Source organism: Cornus florida, unplaced genomic scaffold, assembly GCF_030987335.1.
Source record: "Cornus florida cultivar Cherokee Brave unplaced genomic scaffold, ASM3098733v1 CherokeeBrave_3.0.0_Hap2_Chr10, whole genome shotgun sequence".
NCBI classification, from domain to species: Eukaryota; Viridiplantae; Streptophyta; class Magnoliopsida; order Cornales; family Cornaceae; genus Cornus; species Cornus florida.
In genome coordinates, this window is record NW_026775580.1 from 94,284,775 (window position 1) to 94,307,106 (window position 22,332).

The 22,332-nt window shown below is 36.1% G+C and overlaps 2 protein-coding genes and 1 pseudogene across 2 annotated transcripts; all 3 read left to right on the forward strand.

The window, feature by feature from the left end:
- Positions 1 to 10,444: 10,444 nt before the first annotated feature.
- Positions 10,445 to 11,698, forward strand: LOC132275996 (auxin-binding protein ABP19a-like). The gene has a single exon (XM_059777239.1). The coding sequence runs from the start codon at positions 10,787 to 10,789 to the stop codon at positions 11,426 to 11,428; it is 642 nt and encodes a 213-aa protein (XP_059633222.1). The 5' UTR covers positions 10,445 to 10,786; the 3' UTR covers positions 11,429 to 11,698.
- A 2,309-nt stretch (positions 11,699 to 14,007) lies between these two features.
- On the forward strand, positions 14,008 to 15,019 carry LOC132275995 (auxin-binding protein ABP19a-like). The gene has a single exon (XM_059777238.1). The coding sequence runs from the start codon at positions 14,066 to 14,068 to the stop codon at positions 14,708 to 14,710; it is 645 nt and encodes a 214-aa protein (XP_059633221.1). The 5' UTR covers positions 14,008 to 14,065; the 3' UTR covers positions 14,711 to 15,019.
- A 4,129-nt stretch (positions 15,020 to 19,148) lies between these two features.
- Positions 19,149 to 19,659, forward strand: LOC132278149 (auxin-binding protein ABP19a-like; annotated as a pseudogene).
- The last annotated feature ends 2,673 nt before the right edge of the window (positions 19,660 to 22,332 follow it).

Here is a 22,332-nt window from a genome sequence, read left to right on the forward strand (position 1 = left end):
CATATATGTAAAAGTGGCCCATAATCCTTATATAATTATCACACCCAATGCTCTAGGCTCGTACACAAGGGCTCGTCCAATGATTGCACAATGAGACAACTTTTAATGAGCTGGAAATTAATTTAATTCGCACTTGAGAGAGTTCGATCGATTGAACCTATGCTGAGATCGATCGAACTTGGCTGAGATCTATCAAACTTTGGCTGGATCGATCCTCCCATGGCGGCGCCTTTTTGGATAAGGACAGATCTGAGTTATTTTGGGGAAAGAGACAAAAGTGGTAGGTAGGGTGGTACAACAGGATAAGATGAAATCTTTTCGATCGATTGGAGTATTCTTGAGATCGATCGAACTTTGTGGGATCTTTGGATAAGGACAAAAGAGCTTGGATCCATCTTGGAGAGTCTAAATCGATGAATTTTCGATCAATCGGAGTATTCTTGAGATCGATCGAACATGCTGATTTCCACACTTTGCTTTATTCTGCTTCCACTTTGCTCCTTTCTTCCATCCAGCTTGAGTTAGCTTCTTTTAAGCTCTTATTTGGCTGAATTAGCTTATTTTGGGGTTAAACACCTAAAAAGGACAATAACACAAAATTAGTCTAAAACGGGAAAGTAAGATAGATAAAGGTCCTAAGATACCTAAGCTTAAGGGGTTTAAATGCGCACTTTTTAGCGCTTATCAGTGAGTAATGAAGTTGATAAGGTTCGGAAGTTTGTCTCCGGGCTTGACTACAAGATGAGGCCGTTGATAATGGCACAGTATATCAAAGTTTATTCAGGGGCAGTGGAAAGGGCATTAATGCTAGAGGTGGAGGCCAAAGATAAAGATGCAAGAAGGGAACAGTGCAAACAAAAGAGGAATGCATGACCATCTTCAAAGGGACTTTCATGGAAAAGGAACAGGGGTGGTTCGTCTCAGTTTCAGGGGCAACAATCTGCACGATCAGCTCTTACTACTCCTTTACTAGCTAGATTTGATAAGAGTGGAGTTGTTTGCTTTTAGTGTCAGCAGCCTGGACATTACAAGTCCAATTGTCCCATGAGATCGTTTTCAGTTTCTTCAGCTCCGAGGGCTTGTTATGGGTGTGGCCAGCAGGGCCACTTGATTCGAGACTGTCCAAGTCAGAGAGCAGGCACCACTAGTGGCAGAGGGTCACGGCATAGGTCGTCACAGTCGGCTACAGTTCAGTCAGGTTACACCGCTACCACCACAGCTTGCCATGTCTTCTCAGGGTTCATGACCAACTAGGAGGGATACTCCTACTATGTCGGCGCAACAATCTGGTGTTTAGATTGGTAGTTCTCAGGCACAGGCACCGTAGGGACGTGTCTTTGCACTTGTACCAACTGATGCATCTCCTGGACTGTCAGTTCTCCGAGGTATCTTTCTAGTGTTTGGTTCTTGGACCTGTGTTTTGTTTGGCTCTGGTGCATCTCATTCCTTCATATCATCATCATTTGCATTTGCATCGGGGTTAAAGGTCAGTTTCATGGATTGGGTATTGTGTGTAATACCCTTAATTTTAAACAGGATAGTTTTGGAATTTATTTAAATGTTTAATTGTGTTTTTATTTTATTTAGTTGGTTATTTGTAGTTGTTGTGTTTGTTTGTTTATTTAAATTGTTATTTAGTTGAATTTTTGTTTTGCTTTAATTGTTTAAATTGATTATTTGTTTTATTTTAAATTGTTTTATTTTAAATTGGTTGTTTATGTTAGTTAGTATTTATTTGAATTAAGTTAAATGTTTTATTTATTAAATTAGGGTTTTATCAGTTTAGGGAAGCCACGTATTTAGCCGACTTATTTTTTTCTGTCTAGTAATAGGATTAGGGTTTTATTGCACCTAGGTTTAGTTGGCCTATAAATATATCTGTATAAGACTGCCAAGGGTTTAGAACCCTAACCACACGTATTGGAGGAAGAAGTATCAGGGGAGTTAGGAGAAGGTAGTTCGCCGGAAAACTTAGAAGAAAGACGTTGAGATTTTTGAACCGAATCTCACAGGCAAGTTTTATTACTAACTTTATCTCTTTGGCCTGTGTTCTTTGCATCTCTAATTCCGTTCCAGGAAGAAATAAAGCTAAATTAATTTGGTTGTAATTATTTGTTTCAAACAGTATGGGTTCTTGTAAGTATTTTCCGTTCGTGTTGAAACTATTTGTGCTTGTTCTTATTCTAATTGAATTTGATTAACAAGTAAGGAACTTAAATAACTTTAGAGCACTTTGGGACTTAGTTTTAATCCATAGGAAAGTTGGTTGGAGGTACATGTTAGCTGGACATCGCTAGAGTTGGAGAAGAAGGCAAAACATCATGTTTTCTTTTATGTGCAGGTTAATCGTTTTTAAACTATTTTGTTTAATTCTTGTTCCCATTGAATTTGATTAATAATCAAGGAAGTTAAATAACTTTTGAACGCACAAGGACTTAGTTTTAATCAGTAAGGAACTTGGTTTGGAGGATCAATATAGCCGGACACCGTCGGAGTTGGAAAAGATAACGCACAGGGGAAGAGCCTACTCTAGTTTGAGTAGAGCAGGCTCCACCAAAGAGTAGAGCAGGCTCTACCTTAGGTAGAGCCGGCTCTTGGGGCTCTAGAGGCGGCTCCACCTTGTGTGGAGCTGGCTCTACAAGGTGGTGGAGGCGGCTCCACCTTGTGTGGAGCCCGCTCCTCCAATTTTTGTGATTTTTCGCCTTTTCAGTAATAGTTTTGGCTACAGGTTTCAGAATTGGGTGTTTTCAGATGCAATTAGGAGCTACACAGGGATTTTTCAGTAGCATCTAAATCTTATTAAGAAATTCTGAGGGTGTGTTAATATATAATAAATCACAAGGAAATCGGTAGATTAAACCGTTATGGTTTTAAGGGAACTTGTGAATTGTTTTTGGAGGTAGAGGATTTCAAATGCAGTGCCTGATGGGTTGTTATTTATCTGGGAATGGACATATTGTTTAATCATATTTCTATAATTCAAATTAAGCATATTAGATTATAGAATGATTATATATTTATAATGGACAAACTGACGTCTACATATATTAAAATGTATTTTCAGTTCTTGGATAATTAAGAAGTGTGTAAGTTAAGCATGCTCGATTATATATTTTGACACTGCTTAATATGGTTTAGTTGGTATTTACATTTAATATTTTGTATTATCAACTTACCGGATGATATGGAATGGTTTAAGTGAGCATATTAATTCTAATAGTGACATTAGTATGTAGATAGGGGATTAAAGGATGGATTACACTTGTACCCTACGTTTCTAAACTATTAAGAGAATTATGTACTGTTCGTGTATGACAAGCATGCTATTTATACCTTCTTGCTGTACTTGTTATGGATGTGTTGGTATTGATATTTATAATGTCATCTGTTTTATCAACAATTGGATGGATGGTATTAGACTATTTATGGATTTGTTGATATTGTAATGTTTACTGTCTTTTATATTATCAACACTGGATGGATGGATCGTATGCACCGGTATGGGACGGTGTCATACTAGGGGGATTAGCTTAAAAATGCTAAGTCCTACCTACTCTGGATTAAAGGATGGATTAACTACAAAAGTTAAGTCCTACTTGTATTTGTGTCAGATCACTAAATAGTTGAGTGACACTTCTGGTTTGGAATGGAATTTAAATATATTTTTATGATGCCACGATATGAGCCTGAGTCTCAGAGTCATTGGTTAGGGAGCGTATATGCATTGGGATGCATAGCTGGCTATGATGGTTGGATGTGTACCCTGCTAGGACTAGGTAGTCATGCCCACCTTTGGGTGCGTTTTCGCACGGTGCCTACTAATCAGGTTGAGACGGGCCTGTAGTCCAGTGAGAGTCCTGTAGTGTGATTATATATATCTATTTATCTACGGACTATTAGCTATTGTTGGATTGGTTAGGATGTACATGCGTATCGGGTCTCTACTTTGGTAGTAGTGGTATAGAACTTGCATGTGGGCCTGACCTACTCATCATTTTACAGGTATCAGGCATTTCCAGTCTAGAGCTTGTTCGTGCTGAGCAGAGACGATCTTCCATTCTACCGACGACGTAGGGCTTCTTTCCAAATATTAGATTTGGATTTTATTTTCAGTTTTTATTTTCATTCAGATTTGGGATTTTTATTAGGGGTCCACTAGAGATGGATTCCCGAGTTGTTAAACTGATGGAGTTTTGGATTATCAGATTTTAAGTATTTAATTTATAAAGGATTTTACTTTTAGTTTCTTCCAGCTTAAACTTTATTTATTAAATTCATTTTGTCATCTGTGTTCGATTAAATATTAATTGTTTGATATTCCCTCGGGTTTGGGCCTGGGCCTGATCAACCCGTGTCTTGGATCCGAGGGGTATCACATTGTGTGTTGATATGCCAGTTGGGATTTCAGTGTCTTTGAGCCAAGTTGTGCGGGATTGTTCCATCGTGATAGCTGGGTGGAATTTTGTGTTTGACCTTATCCTCTTGGAGATAATTAGCTTTGATGTTATTCTCGGGATGGATTGGTTAGCTTCCTTTCGTGTCACGATCGACTGTTTCAGAGGTAGAGTCACAGTTTGCACTCCTGAGGGAGACTGTTTCTTTTTCGTTGGAGATCGGAGTGATTCCCATATTTCATCGTTTTATGGAGTTCGTGGACGGAGTCGTGGTGATTACTTCTTGGCTAGTCTTTTAGCCAAAAAAGATGGTGTTGTGGAAGAAGATTATCCTGTGGTTTTTCGTGATTTTTCGGATGTGTTCCGAAGGATTTGACAGAGTTGCCTCTATACCGAGAAGTGGAGTTTACTATTGATTTGATGCCCGGTACCATGCCGATTTCTATGGCACCGTATCGTATGGCACTAATTGAATTGGAAGAATTGAAGATGCAGCTTGATGATTTGAGGATGAAAGATTTCATTCGACTGAGTATGTCACCGTGGGGCACACCGGTCTTGTTTGCTAAGAAGAAAAATGGTTCTTTGAGGTTGTGCATTGATTACCGGAAGTTGAATCATGCCACCATTAAGAATAAGTATCCTTTGCCAAGGATAGATGATTTGTTTGATCAGTTAAGAGGAGCCAGTTGTTTTTCAAAAGATTGACTTGAGGTCAGGCTACTATCAGTTACGGGTTAGGGATGAGGATATCCCAAAGACAGCGTCCTGTACACGATATGGACACTATGAGTTCCTCGTTATGCCTTTTGGCTTGACTAATGCGCCGGCGGCATTCATGGACTTGATGAACCGCGTCTTTTACGATTACTTGGACCAATTTGTGGTAGTTTTCGTGGATGACATTCTTGTGTATTCACGATCTCGGGAGGAGCGCGAGATCCATTTGAATATTGTATTGCAGATTTTACGGGAGCATCGATTGTATGCCAAATATGAGAAGTGTAAGTTTTGGCTATAAGAGGTGAAGTTTTTGGGGCATTTTGTTTCAGAAGGTGGAGTATCGGTTGATCTATCAAAGATAGAGGCAGTTCTGAATTGGGAGCAACCTAAGAATGTGTTTGAAATCTGCAGTTTTCTTGGTTTAGCGGGTTACTATCGAAGATTTGTAAAGGATTTTTCTCGCTTGGCAGTGCCTATGACCCGTTTGACCCGAAAATGGATTAAGTTTGCATGGAATGAAGCTTGTGAGTCATCCTTTCAGGAATTAAAGATAAGGTTGACTACGTCTCCAGTGTTGGTGATACCTGAGCGTGGCTTGGGTTACGTGATTTATTGTGACACTTCACGTAATGGTTTGGGATGTGTGTTGATGCATGATGATAGAGTGGTAGCGTATGGGTCTCGACAGTTGAAGACTCACGAGCTTAACTACCCTACTCATGATTTAGAGTTAGCGGCGGTTGTATTTGCCTTGAAGTGTTGGAGACATTACTTGTATGGTGAGAGATTCGAGGTGTTTTCGGATCACAAAAGTCTCAAATACCTTTTTTCCCAAAAGGACTTGAACAATAGATAGAGGTGATGGGTTGAGCTCTTGGAAGATTATAACTTTGACTTGCAGTATCATCCGGGCAAGACAAATGTGGTAGCAGATGCCTTAAGCCTGAAATCTCGTGGAACTTTGGCTAGTTTGGCCATTCAGAAATAGAAGATGCTTGAGAATTTGGCAGAAATGAGATTGCATTGTTTTGATGATGATGGTTGTAGTGAGTCGGCAATCTTGTTTAGTCTTGTGGCTCAGCCTACTCTTGTCAGACGAGTGATTGAGTCGCGGAAACAGGATCCGGACTTGGATGCCATTCACACTTTGATCTCGGGTGCTGAGACAGTGAAAGATTGGACCTCGCATGCAGATGGAGGTCTACGGTTTAAGGGTTTATTGGTTGTTCCCATAGTTTGTCGTGAGGACGTTCTACCGGAGCTTCGCACTTTCCGCTTTGCAGTTCATCCAGGTGGTACTAAAATGTATCACACTTTGAGACATCAGTATTGGTAGAACGGAATGAAGAAAGATGTTGCACAATTTATGGCTAGATGCCTTACCTGTCAACAGGTGAAGGTCGAGCATCAGAGACCAGTCGATTTATTGCAACCATTGCCTGTAGCGCAGTAGAAATGGGAGCAGATTGCTATGAATTTTGTGACAGGTCCGCCAAGATTATGGAGAGGCAACGAGGCCGTATGGGTCATCATTAACAGATTGACCAAGACGGCTCATTTTTTACCTATTAAGGCAATAGATGATGCGGAGGCACTTGATGCTCTTTATGTGAAGGAGATTGTAAGGTTGCATAGAGTTCCAGTAACTATTGCTTCGGACAGGGATGTCAAGTTCACTTCGAAGTTCTGGGAATGACTTCAAGCAGCGTTTGGTTCAGCGTTGTATATGAGTACGGCATTCCATCCACAGACCAACGGCCAATCGAAGCGTACCATCCAGATTTTGGAGGATATGCTTTGAGCATGTGTACTTGATTTGGGAGGCAGTTGGGAGGATCACCTTCCACTCATTGAGTTTGCCTACAACAATGGTTATCAGGCGAGCATTGAGATGGCTACATTTGAGGCGTTGTATGGTAGACCCTGTAGGTCTCCAGTTTGTTGGACTGAGGTAGGCGAGACAACAGCCTTAGGACCCGACATTGTACTCGAGATTACCGAGAAAATTAAATTGATCAAATAGAGGTCGCTCATAGCTCAGAGGCGACAGAAGAGCTATGCGGATAGGCGGAGACGACCACTATCTTTTGAAGTGGGAGACCATGTTTTTCTACGGGTTTCTCCACGGAAGAGTGGCAAGTTATCGCCACGATTCATTGGATCTTTTTAGATCTTGAACCGAGTAGGAGAGGTTGCCTATAGACTTGCTTCGCCACCACAGATGGACAGAGTCCATAATGTCTTTCATGTATCGATGCTAAGGAAGTACGAGCCGGATCCATCTCACATTTTGAGTTGGATTGATGTGGACATTGATGAGGATGTTTTTTACGAGGAGGGACCAGTTCAGATCCTTAACACACAGCAGAAGGTGTTGAGGAGTAAGACACCACGGAGTTAAGGAGGCTACTAGGAAGCTCGAACAGGAGGTTCGCTCCAAGTACCCAGCGTTGTTTTCTCCCACATGTGTGATTTTGGGGACGAAATCCTTTTAAGTTGGGGAGATTATGATGTTTTTAATTTTCTTTATTTATTTTTTTATTTTTTCTGGAACTTTTGTTGCTGCAAGGGCATTTCTGTCTTTTGCCGTTATGCGAGCCGGACACTGTGGAGTGTGCCGGTTGTGTCCTCGAGTTGTCTGGGGCATTTCATTGAGTTCAGGATTCTTTGAAATGTAAGGGTGATCATTTTCGCATTTTTCTATTTTTCAGGCTGGACGGTCCCGTGTGAGACCCGTTACCGAATTTGTCGTGTACGGGGATTGTAATTGAGTCCATTAGCATTTCATGCATTTTATTTGATGCATTTTAATGTGGGTTTTATTTGGTTGGGTGTATATATAGAAATTTGTGGGAGTTTATAAAGAAAAGAAAATGAAATAAAAAGAAAAAAAGAAAATAAAATTTTGTTGGGACCTACAAACACTTAAAGTGGTCATGAGACCACCTTTTGTTCTCAATTTTCTCTCATTTCCTGTAAGCCCCTCTCTCTCGTTCCAGACTCTTCTTTTTCTTTGTTTCAATCTTCACCTCTTGATTTCTCCTTCAATACTTAGTGTTTTTAAGAGCCGTTTGCGGCTATTCGAAGCCCACGACGAGACCTACAAGTTGATAGGAGCAATTCCTTGGTTGGTGCACTATAGGAAATTTGAAAATCCTAGGGTTTGAGGTGAAAATTGGGAGTTTTGCACAAAATTGAGGTAAGGGTCTCTAATTTGCATTTTCTTGTTCCTTTGTAAGTCAATTCTTGTTATTTGATACCAACATGCTTAATTGAAATTAATTACCTTTAGAATGATTTTCTTGTGGGTATAAAGTTCATGATTATATATGTAATTGTTGATTTGTATAGAAAACATGCTTCATTATTAATTTCTTTATGTTATTGTGTTGACAAAATTGCTAAAAATGATACATGGAAGCTTATATATGAAAATTTTCTTAGAATTATTGTAATTTCTTTATATTATTGTGTTGACAAAATTGCTAGAAATGATACATGAAAGCTCATGGAAATTTTCTTAGAATTATTGTAAAGCTTGCTTAATTATGGAAGTATTATAGAAATTTCTTATTACCCTAGCATTGAATATATCATGGGGCATGAATGATGAGAAATGATGTTGAACAAATGAAAAGGAGAGTTTTGGAAGGAATCTGATGAAACGGTTTTTGAGAAAACCCGATCGCCGTGGAGTCACCAAAGGGCCGGTGTGTTAATGTAACCTCGAGAGAATTAGGGAGATTGCCCTAGCGTGGTTGATCTATCTGGGCCCCAAATGATGCCGCGGGGGTACTAAGGGTCAGGGACAGTAGCCAGCCCTTCTTTCGTGTCGCTGCGAAGTCACCAAAGGACGGGTTATATTAACAATTTGTGAAGTGATGGATGTTTTTTTGAAAATGGGGAGTGACATGCATAACATTGCATTCATGGCACGACATTCATTTGTTTAGAACTTACAGGTTTACATTATATTTTCCCCTGTTTAGCATGACCTCTCTCCCTAGTGTCCTGTTCATTATTTGGGTTCACGGGGTCACAAGAGGTGCGTCTTAGGCACCACCTACTGAGTTTTTTGCTCACCCCATTATTTAACATTTTCAGGGCTAGGAAAAGATGTAGTGGATGTCGATCCTTCTCAAGCATGAAGAGGACTAGAGATCTATTTTGATACCTTTTTGTGTACTAGTTAATCTTTGGTGAAGTCTTAAACTATGAAAAAGAGTATTCATTTTTGCAAATCATGGCCATGTGACATAACTAAGATATTTTTTTATTTTTATTTTTTATTTATTTATTTTTATGTAAATTGAGACTATGTAAATGCTTAAGTTGAATGGGATGACGATGATGGGCCTAACTGAAGGAGGTTGTTGATGTTGTAGTATTGAGGAATGTATTATACATATTTTTTTTGTATTGTGTATTGTGACAGGTTGGATAAGTTTTAAAAGGCCATTGCATTTGTAGATCCTTTTTTAGCAGAGATCATGCCGATTTTCCTTTTTTTTTTCTTAATGATTGGTATTTAGTTTTGGGTCGTTACAACTCTTCCAACTGTAATTCAGTGTTAAGTGATCCAATCCACAGAAGGAACTACCTTCTCTGATGTATATATCATTCAAGAATTAGCAGAACCTCTTAAATCCAGCTGCACTTTTCTTAACCTCATCGTATTGGTTCCATCGTACGCTTCGGCATTTCTTCCCTCTAAGTTGATAACATCTCTCCAAACTGATGGACTGATTTTTTTCTCGAGGATGAAATTTTAAGACCACTACTACCCAAAAAAAACCTTCAGCTTCTCCCCTCCCGCAGCTGAACTCAAACCTGTATAATCAAACACCAACAAAGAAACACGAAGCCTGATCCAACAGTCAAAATTTAAAAGAACTTGATAAGAAATGGTAGGTTGGAGTGTTTTTACCTATCTGGATTGCGTGTTTTCTTGAAGACCTCTAAGCCCCTATGACCTTGAACTGCCTTTGCCATGTTCCCATTGTAGATATAAACAAAAACATCACTTTGGAGGGCAACTAGCATATAGGCAATTTGCATGCTCTTAGCTGCCAAAGAATGTCTTCTCATGCCTTTCATATACGCCTTTCCCATGTGCTCATGGACCATATTAATTCTGATAATTTAATAATATCTTTAGCAACTTGATGCATACTCCACCTTTTGAATTCAATTTCTAGCATTTAATAGGCTATATATCATTAAAAGGACCTAACATCATGTAGAAATATATATAAAGTATGATGATCTTATTACCGCTTAGGCTTTTATATATATATACACACAATTCATTTACTTTTTAGGTTCCAAGTTAGGAAATTTCGTAGTGATATTGATTTCGCAGAGTCCCACCACTTCTATCAGAATGAGCTGTTTTCTTCATGCATATATTATTGTCTATTATCTTCAATCCTCTTAATCACATTGATGGATACACTTGCTAGTACGGCAACATTTTGCAATAGTCGAATCACTGCGTTGCCGATAAGACTAAGAGCCTAAGACAATATCTTATGTCCACCCAAAATTTAAAAACATCCATGCCACAACATTCTATTTAAATGGCACAATATTCATATATAGTAACCCTGAAATACTAAATCACAAAACACACACACACACACACACACACACACACACACCTTGTGAATATGTTTCTCCCAATTCTCTTCATCTTTTCGGTAGTTCTAATTTCCTCCTCCCCTCCTCACACTGCAGCACTAGACTTCTGCGTTGCAAACTTAACATTGCCTACTGGACCAGCAGGCTACCCGTGCAAGAAGGCTGCCAATGTGACCGCGGACGATTTTGCATTTTCTGGGCTAGCCATGGCAGGTAACACTTCCAATCTGATAAAAGCTGCAGTGACCCCAGCATTTGTTGCCCAATTCCCTGGTTTGAATGGGCTTGGTTTTTCCATGGCCCGGGCAGACCTAGCCCCGGGGGGAGTGATACCAATGCACACACACCCTAGTGCACATGAAATGTTGTTGGTTGTTCAAGGGAGAATTAGTGCAGGCTTGATATCTTCTTCAGACAACAAAGTTTACTTGAAAACTCTTAAGAAGGGAGACATTATGGTTTTCCCAAAAGGGATATTGCACTTCCAAATAAATGCAGGAGGAATTCCAGCTATTGCATTTGTTAGTTTCAGTGATCCAGACCCCGGTCTCCAAATCCTAGATTTTGCTTTGTTTGCTAACAATTTGCCTTCTAAATTGATTGAGAAGGTCACTTTCCTTGATGATGCTCAAGTCAAGAAGCTCAAGGCTGTTCTTGGTGGCACTGGTTAACCTACCTTTCTCAACATTAATTCATGTCTCTCCATTACTTTTCTTCCAATTCAATTTCGTACATGTTTCCTAGTTTCTTGATTTGTTGTGCTAATTAAGGTCTGTGTGTAGGATTCTACTAGTTGTTAATTGGCTGCTTCTTTGTGTACTAGTTGTCTTTGATTGCTTAATTTTCAATGCCAAATTGTAAGCTTGATGAGTGTAACTGCCAAGTCTGCAATAAGCAACATTCCTTAGTAATTCTATTTGAATAATATGTTTCTTTAATTATTGATTATTGAATTGTGAAAAGTCATCTTAAAACTAGAAAACTAGAAAGCTTCAATTAAGCACGACCCAAAAATTTGTAACATTTAAGCAGAAACTATCAGAGCTAAGTTAGCTTGCAGCTAGAAAATTACAAATTCATTATTCGAAACGTATTTGGGAAACCATATCAGTGAATATCACCTAAGAAAGGAAAATAATTATTTCCACCCAAAAAACAAATGTAAAAGAAGATTAGAAGAACTTGAGATAGTTCGCAGAAGCTTGATTTTATTAATGAGTTTTTTTTGTTTTTGTTTTTTTCCCTTCTCTAATTTCATACCCAAAACAATAGTAGAGGCGAAAAGAAACCATGATAATGAAAAGAGATAGAGAAAGGAAAAGGAGAAATTAGGAATAAGAATAAGAGAATTATTTGGTCATTGGAGATTGGGGTGTGACAATTATAGCCCCATGAGATAAGAGAATTTATATTGGGTTTAAATTGATAAAAGATTTAATGGAATAACGTTATCTATTTGTGTGTGTGGTCTGGACTTCAAGAACCTCCAAAATTTCTAGAAACCCAACATGGATGGTATGGGTCACCTCTTCACCTAATAAACCTAAGCATGTGGCCAAAGCTCACATAAAGTTCCAATACGGGCTTTTCAAAAGAAATCAATTTAAAGGAAAAATGAGTCCATTACCAAAATATATTATTCCATATATATCTACAACCAACAAAGCTGAAAAACTCAAAACATAAAGATAATATGAAAATACGAGTGTTTTTACCACACATGATTGATATGTACGATAATAGAGGAATTTTTTTTGCACATAACCCTAAATTAAATCAACTGGAATTTACTCTGCATGTAATAAATTTGGAATCCAAATCATTATAACCCATTTCTTTGGGAGGGTTTAACATTAATTATCTCTCAATTGAATTAATTATGCATATAATTACAAATTAACCACTTGAAAGGTCTTTGGTTTATCATTTTTTACCATAAATAATAGAACTCTCTCTCTAATTTATCTGTTTCCTTACTTTTTGTTAAATGAGAAATTGGTACCAGTTTAGACCCTCTTCTTTGTGAAGCTTTTTCACCATAGAACTGAATTTTTTCCAAGAGATTTTTCCTTCATCATACTCGTCAACAAGTTATACCAAACTCATATCCTGCACCAACAAACTAACAGTAATATATTCACACATGTCTCTAGAAGTCATTCGACGATGGTAGGTTGCAATGTTTACCTATCTGCACATGATAGTTTTCTTGAAGTCCTCAATGCCGATCACTTGTGATGCACGCGATTTGTTTATTGTTGAAAAGATATGGTCAAATTTAATCTCTTTTAAAAATTATATTCAACATGCTATTGTGAAAAATAGAAAACGTGAAACTTTCTTTAGGTGGATTAAACAAAAAAAAAAACTTTCTTTAGGGTCCTAAATGTCTAAATGTCTTGTATGAAAAGGATACTAAAGGTAATTGATCGAGATTTGAATTAAAAGTGTGATCGGTGAGAAGTTAAAGAAAATTGAATAAGTTGAAAGGAAATAGTAAATTGGAATTGTTATTATCAGGTTCTTTTGGCCTAGTGATGTTTTTTTATCTTTCAAAATGAAAATGTAAATGGTGAGAATTTGAATTCTCAAAGGATAAAATGAATGTGTAAGTGATACGAAAACATGAAAAAAAAAAAAATTGAAATTATTATGAAACTAGGAAGAGAGAAAAATAATTAGGAGTTTTTGACTAAACTAAGAAACCATTGAAAAGAAAGGACAAGATGCCGTATCATTTTCATTCAAGACTTCCATCCTCTGATAACTATTCTTCACATACGTTCCAATATATTATTAGTTAGTATAAGATTTTATCCAATAACCCACGTGTGCTTATCCTACTTCAGACCATAGTTTTCCAATTAGTATCAACTTTTGTCAACATATTACTTCATTCTTAATCCGATCAACATCCAGTTGGCTGCCACCTAGCATGCCAATTTATATCAACATCCAATTGGCTGCCACGTGGCATCCCAATTTATGGTGTGAACATTCAAAGCTCCCTTTGAACTGCCTACGCCATGTTCCCATCGATCATAGGTAATAGGTATACACAAAAACATCACCGATCACTTTGGATTAGGGCAACGATATGGTAGTAGTCAATTTGCAAGCTCTTAGCCGCCAAAATAATGTCTTGTTATGCCTTTCGTATACGCCATTTCCAATGTGCTCATGGACCAAGATTAATTGACCAACTTAATCCATATGTGCTACAACATTCTTCTATAAATACATGAGCAAAGTACCCTCCTGAAATACATACTAAATCACAAACACACACACACATATACCTTGTGAAAATGTCTCTCCCAATTCTCTTCATCTTTTCGGTACTCCTAATTTCCTCCTTCCCTCCTCACACTGCAGCACTAGACTTCTGCATTGCAGACCTAACATTGCCTACCGGACCAGCAGGCTACCCCTGCAAAAATGCTGCCAATGTGACCGCGGACGATTTTGTATATTCCGGGCTAGGCATTGCCGGTAACACCTCCAATAATATTTTCAAATCTGCAGTGACCACTGCATTTGTTACCGAATTCCCTGGTTTGAACGGGCTAGGTCTATCCATGGCCCGGGGAGACATAGCCCCCGGGGGAGTGATACCAATGCACACACACCCTAGTGCACATGAACTCTTGATTATTATTGAAGGGTCAGTTGTTGCAGGATTGATATCTTCTTCAGACAACCAAGTTTACTTGAAAACTCTTAACCAGGGAGACATTATGCTTTTTCCTAAAGGCTTACTGCACTTCCAAGTCAATACAGGACGAGTTCCGGTGATCGAATTTGTTAGTTTCAGTGATCCAGACCCTGGTCTCCAAATCCTAGATAATGCTTTGTTTGCTAACAACTTGCCTTCGGAATACATTGAGAAGGTCACTTTCCTTGATGATGATCAAGTCAAGAAGCTCAAGGCTGTTTTTGGTGGCACTGGTTAAGCTAGCTACCTACCTCTCTCAACATTAATAATTGCTTGTCTCTTACGTACTTTAATTTTCTTCCAATCAATTTGGTGTTTTCTGGTTTCTTGATTTGTTGTGGTACTTAATTAAGGTCTGTGTGTAGGATTCTACTTCTTGTTGGCTGCTTCTTTGTGTACTATATTAATTTTCGATGTCAAATTAATTGTAAGCTTGGTGAGTGTAAATGCTAAGTTTGCAATAAGCAACTTTTTATTTTTATTTTTAATGTAAACCTGAAGGCAAACTCCTTCTATTTGAATAAATTCACTATGCATGTTTCTTTAATCATTGATTATTGGATTGGGAAAAGTCATCTTAAAAGTAAAAAAAGAGAAAAAAAAGAAAAGAAAAAAAGAGGACCATTTGAGCATTGTTGTCACCCAAAACAGTAAGAGAAGAACATGAGATATAACCCGCCGAGTGCGCGCCTACAATCTACATGCACGTGGGAGGAAGAGCACTAGAGGCTCGATTTTATTACTGAGGTATTTTTCTCTTTGGTTAGATAGATAGTACAATGGTGGAGGCTCAAGAAATAATGACAAGAAACAAGACAGAAAAAAGGCAATTGAGTAATTAAGAATAAGAATCCTCCGCTAATTGTTTGAGTAAATCCTCAATAGTTACACACCAAATTCAGACAACCTAAAATGATATAAAAGTCAACATGCATTTTTTAGGATTTTGATAGTCAAAATTTGAATATTATATATTATTTAAACACGGAATAATAATATTTAGACTTATTTGTTAGGCTTCCCTCTAACAAATCTACTGTAAACGGGTCGTGCTGTACGAACGGACTAAGATTTTCTGTTGTAAACAGATCCTGGACGTTAAAAAAAATAAAATAAAAAGAAAAAATAAAAATAAAAATAAAAAAAGAAAAGAAAATATCCTCTTCTGCTTTAGCATCTCCCTACCAAAAAAAAAAAAAAAAAAAAAAGAAAAAAAAAAAAAGAAAAAAAGGAAAACAAAATATCCTCTTTTGCTTCAGCGCCTCCCTTTCTCGTCACCGTCCCGTACACCATCTCTCTCTCTCTCTCGTCACGTGTACCTCAAAATAGCATAGCTGTAATAGATTGTTCAGGCATCACCTAAAAAATAAAATAGAAGGAAAAAAAAAAAAAAGGAAAATAAAATATTCTCAACATTTTCTTTCTGTTTCTCAACACCTTTAATATTTTTCTCAACTTATTTTATTTTGTTCTCAATACTTTTTAGTCTTTTTATCAACACTTTTAATCTTGTTCTCAACACTTTTTAATCGTTTTCTCAACACCTTAAATCTTGTTAATCTTTTTCTCAACACATTTAATGTTGTTATCAATACATTTAATCTTATTCTTAACACTTTTTAATCTTGTTTTCAAAAGTGTTGAGATAAAGATTAAAAGGTATTGAGATAATGATTAAAATGTGTTGAGTTAGAGTTTAAAGGTGTTGAAAATAAGATTAAATAATGTTGAGAATAAGATTAAAAAGTGTTGAAAATAAGATTAAAAGTGTTGATAACAAGATTAAAAGGTGTTGAGAATAAGATTAAATGTATTGATAACAACATTAAATGTGTTGAGAAAAATATTAAAAATTGTTGAGGACGAGATTTAAGTTGTTGAGAAAAATATTAAAAAGTGTTGAGAATAAAGAACAAAATTAAAATGTGTTGATAAAAAGGATATTTTGTTTTTTGTTTTTTTTTTTTTTTTTTTTTTCCTTTCTATTTTATTTTTTTTGAACTTTAGTTCCTTTTTCGGTGAAACTCTAAAGTTTCTAATTTAAAAAAAATATATATTTTTCACTATAGTATAGATATAGCATGATACAGTACGATACGTTTACAGCAGAGGATCTTAATCCCAAATGATGTTCAGATAAAAAAAAATTTATGTAGGCTTTAAATTGATTCTCATGTCTGTGGGGTTGGACTTTTCAAACATGGGACTCCAAAATTTATAAAAACCCAACATCTATGGTCCCCTCCCCCTTAACAGTGACTTTTGGGATAAACCTATCATGTAGACAGCCCTTGCCAACACGGACTTTTCAGGAGACATCAATTTAAATGAAAATTGGGTCCATTTCCAAATTATATACGTAGTATTTCCGTATATATCTATAATTTCTATAAGTGAGAAAAATTATATATCAGTTGAAATGAACAGAGGAGGGTTTGTGAACCACTAATCATCTAATCATCCGTGATTCTCTTCGAGTAAATCTACTTTAAAACGGTGGAAAGTCAGTTGGCTCCACTGGAATTTTCATCTTTTTATTTATTTTTTACAAAAATTTTCATAATTATAAAATGACCCCGCTAAACTCATAAAGAATTCATAAAAAAAAAAACTTATGAAAAACTTTCAAAATTACAAAAATCCCTTTATTTTCTAACTAGTTGGTCCAATGTAATCTTCCAGCGATTACCACAAAAATGTTAAGAATTAAAATAAAAAAAAGACCCCTTTTTTACTATTTATTATTCAGATTTATTTTTTTATTATTATATTATTATTAATGGTTATTCCCTCTTAAAATAAATATCTCACTCACTTAAAATGTTTATGTTAAAGCGGTCTTACAAAATTAACCTGACCCAAATCAGTAGATTATATATGAAATAGCGTGATTGTGTGACCCTGATTGAACCAAGGATTTAAAATGTTCCAAAAAAGAAATTGCTTACATGGTGGTGGTGGTGGTGGATATGGAGGGAAGAATATATACCATTTTGTAGTAATTAATTTGCCAATAGCGCAATCAATGCCACCAATCATTGACAATCAAGAAGAGTGCGCCCGAGAAGAAAGGGAAGGAAAAAGTGGGGCATTTTTTGAACCTAATTAGGGCACAAGGGATGAAAAAAAAAAAAAAAACAGCTTCAGAGAATTATTTTGGAATCATTGATATTCAGAAGTAACAATCTCTTTAGCATAATCTCCAATTCCCCTCGTATTTTCAGTGTTTTTTCTAACCACATAAAAGTATGGCATACCACCTCCTGGAAAAAGTTACATCTCACTCTTGGAGATGTAATTCAGTGTAAAGAGATCCAATCCACAGAATGAACTTTCTGATGTATTTCATTCAAGAATTATCTACCTTACTCATCAGCAGACCCTCAAATCAAGCTGCAATTTCCTTAAACTCGTCGTACTCTTTGCATTTCTTTCCTCTGAGCTGGTACATCTCCAAGCTGATGGATTGATTTTCTCTCGAGGATGAAATTATAAGACCGCCACTCCCCCAAAGAATTCCTTGATTCTCCCCTCCCGTAGCTGAACTCAAAACTGTATAATCAAACAGCTTAAAACTAAAACTGTAAAACTCTTTCGGTGTTGTTTCACAAATACATCGTGGAAGGGGATTCGCGTAAAAACTCTCTTCTAGTTTTGGGAACTCGCCCGACTCCCTTAAATATGGACCTCCAACTCGATCTTTGTGAAGCTTTTTTCACTTTAGAACTGAATTTATTCCAAGAGATTTTTCCTTCGTCAACAAGTTTTACTAAACTCATCCTGCACCAACAAACCAATACTAATAAATTTCCATCACTAGAAACACGAAACAACAACAAGAACAGCAACAACTAGAAACACGAAACCTGATGCAATAATCAATTGGAAACACAACATCTCTATAATAATTATGGAATGTTTACCTATTTGGATTGATAGTCCTTGAAGTCCTCAAAGCGCCTATGACCTTGAACTGCCTTCGCCATGTTCCCATCATAGGTATAAACAAAAACATCACATTGGAGGGCAACGATATAGTCCAAACCAGTAGCATGTTTTGGTGATTTCTGAACAGATTCAGTTCTTCTGTTGAAAGAGTAGAATGGGCATAGATGTTCGGGAACTCTTCCATGAGATATTGGGTGTTTTCTTGAATCACCAAAACATACTTCCCCTTTTGAATTCATTTTCTAGCATTTAATAGGCTATCATTAAAAAAATCTAACATCATGTACAATTATAAAGTATGATCGATAGATCTTATTACTGCTTAGGCTTTTATATATATACACACAATTCATTTGCTTTTTAGGTTCCAAGTTAGGAAATTTTGTAGTGATATTGATTTCGTAGAGTCCCACCACTTTTATCAGAATGAGCTGTTTTCTTCATGCATTATTGTCTAGTATCTTCAATCCTCTTAATCACATTGATGGATACACTTGCTAGTTGCAACTACTGCAACATTTTGCAATAGTCGAATCATTGTGTTGCCGATAAGACTAAGAGCCTAAGACAATATCTTGTCTCCACCCAAAATTTAAAAACACCCATGCCACAACATTCTATATAAATGGCACAATATTCATATACAGTAACCCTGAAATACTAAATCACAAAACACACTCACACACACCTTGTGAATATGTTTCTCCCAATTCCATCTCTTCATCTTTTTGGTACTCCTAATTTCCTCCTCCCCTCACACTGCAGCACTAGACTTCTGCATTGCAAACTTAACATTGCCTACTGGACCAGCCGGCTACCCCTGCAAGAAGGCTGTCAATGTGACCACGGACGATTTGCATTTTCTGGCCTAGCCATGGCAGGTAACACTTCCAATCTGATAAAAGCTGCAGTGACCCCAGCATTTGTTGCCCAATTCCCTGGTTTGAATGGGCTTGGTTTCTCCATGGCCCGGGCTGACCTAGCCCTGGGGGGAGTGATACCAATGCACACACACCCTAGTGCACATGAAATGTTGTAGGTTGTTAATTCAAGGGAGAATTAGTGCAGGCTTGATATCTTCTTCAGACAACAAAGTTTGTTTACTTGAAAACACTTAAGAAGGGAGACATTATGGTTTTCCCAAAAGGGATTTTGCACTTCCAAATAAATGTAGGAGGAATTCCAGCTATTGCATTTGTTAGGTTTCATGTTTTCATATTTTTCCATTTAATTTTTTAACAATTATCTCTCAATTGAATGATGCATAGAATTACAAATTGACCACTTGAAGGTCTCTGGTTCATCATTTTTGACCATGATCTATATAATTGATGAAATAGTAGAACTCTCTTATCTGTTTCCTTACTTTTTGTTAAATGAGACTTTGGCACCAGTTTAGACCACTTCTTTGTGAAGCTTTTTGTAATACCCCTAATTTTAAAAGGATAGTCTCGGTATTTATTTATTTATTTTTATTATATTTTTTTTAATTGTTTAATTGATTATTTGACTAATTGTTTATGTGTTTAATTGAATTAAGTGTTACTTGATTAATTGGTTACTTATCTATGTGTTATTTGTATTTTGTCTAGGTGTTATTTGTATTATTTGTTTAATTAGATTGTGTGCTTAAATGATGTATTTGATTAATGTTAATTAATTGTAAATTAAATGTTTTCATTTCTTTTATTATTTTATTTTATTTTTCTTTTATGGTTATGGTTAGTGGTAATTGGCCAACCAATTGGATCCCATGGACTGCTTGGATAGGAGGTTGGATGGGTATGGATAATTATCCATGGATAGTTGTATATGTATATATATAGATATATATGTATATACATATATATAAAAAGGAAAGTAATTTATTAATATTATAGTAACTTTAGTATTAATAAATAATCTGATGTATATATTTTATATATTTATATAATAAGGATATACATATATTTTATACGTAACATGTTTTAAGTTACCTTTTTAATATTATGGTAACTTTAGTATAAATAAATAATCTGATGTATATATTTTATTTATTTAATGAGAATACAGATAGATTATATACTTAACATGTTTTAAGTTACCTTTTAATATTATGGTAACTTTAGTATTACTAAATAATCTAATGTATATATTTTATTTAATTAATAAGGATATGCATAGATTATATACGTAACATATTTTAAGTTACCTTTTTAATATTTTCATTTTTATTTTTTTTTATTAAGTTGACTTGGATTGGGAAAAGGAATAGGGTTATTATTTAGCCTATAAATACACAACTATAGGTTGAAAAAGGAGTGAAAATATATCACGTAATATATTCTAGAGAGAGAGTTAGAGAGAGAAGGAGAAAGAGGGAGGAAGGAGGAGAAAACCCTTTAGAGAGAAGATCAAGGAAGAAGAAGTTTAACTTTCAATCCGAAAGTTTAAGGCAAGTTCTTCTTCTATCTCTTTCCCTTTGATTCGTGTTTCTGTACATGCCTAGGAAATTCCAGGATTTACTAAACACATAAAATTAAATAATGCATGTTTAATTGGATTAAAGTATAGGTTTTTGTGAAATTGGGTCATATCTGTTCTTGTGTTATAAATTCAAAAAAATGCATGATTTTGATTTGATTTCTGGTGTGAATTTTTATATGTTTGAATTATGTATTTTTCATATATGTGGAATGATGGAACGTAGAAACATGCCTATGATTCTTGAACATTAAATAGGGACTAGGTTTGGGTTTAAATAAATTTAAATACACTCAATCATAACGATGCTTGCTATTTAAATGTTTACACAAACGAATGGATTTAATCTTTTAAAATGCTTTAGCAATTGAGAATAAATGTGTAGGATGAATTGGATATGGAGAATGCTTATTTGACGATATAATAAAATATCATCATGTATAAGATTCAGTTTGTGTAGGACATATGATATATGAGCTTAAATAAATAATAAGTCATTCATATTCTGTGATAACTTGATATCATATTATCATAGTTATTTCTGGAATGTTTGATGTATTTCTTTAATTATTACATCAATTGTTGGATTGTGTGGTTTAATGCACCGGTATGGGACGGTGGCATTCTAGGGACGGATTAACTTATCAGTTAAGTCCTACCTATTTTATATAAGGGAATGGATTAACTAAAATGTTAAGTCCTACTTATATTTAAGTCAGGTCAGCTGAACAAGTTGAATGACTTATGGAGGATTAATTTATTATATAAGGGAATGGATTAACTAAAATGTTAAGTCCTACTTATATTCAAGTCAGGTCAGCTGAACAAGTTGAATGACTTATGGAGGATTAATTTATGCTGGATAGGATGGTTACTAGATTTTATATATATAAATATGGTGCCATGATATGAGCTTGAGTCTCAGGATCAATGGTTAGGGCGCGTATATCGCCAGGGATGTGTAGCTAGATATAATGTAGTTATGTACCCTGGTAGGTCTAGGTACTCATGCCCACTATATGTGCGTTTTGCATGTTGCCTACTATTCAGGTTGAGACAACCCTATAGTCTAGTGAGGTTCCTTTAGTGTGTATATATATATATACGGACTATTAGTTACTGTTGGATTGACTAGGATGTATACGTATATCGGATCTCTGCTTGGACTGTAGTAGAGTAGAACTTGTTTGTGGGCCTGACCCACCATTATTTTTCAGGTGTTCGTCACGAGTAGAGGTTGTTCGTGCTGAGCGGGGATCAGTCTACTTCATTCTTCCGATGCTACATAGGAGTTCCTTTATGATTCAGTTTCCTGTTTTAGATTACTGTCATTTGTTTAGTTTGGATTTTCTAGGGGTCCACACAGTATGGATTCCCGAGTTGTTTTTTGGAGGATCAGTTGTATCAGAAGAGTTTATTAATTAATGGAAATATATTATGAGGTTTATT

Excerpts from the sequence above, each read along its gene's own strand:
- LOC132275996 (XM_059777239.1), top strand. The coding sequence starts at position 10,787 with ATGTTTCTCCCAATTCTCTTCATCTTTTCGGTAGTTCTAATTTCCTCC.
- LOC132275995 (XM_059777238.1), top strand. The coding sequence starts at position 14,066 with ATGTCTCTCCCAATTCTCTTCATCTTTTCGGTACTCCTAATTTCCTCC.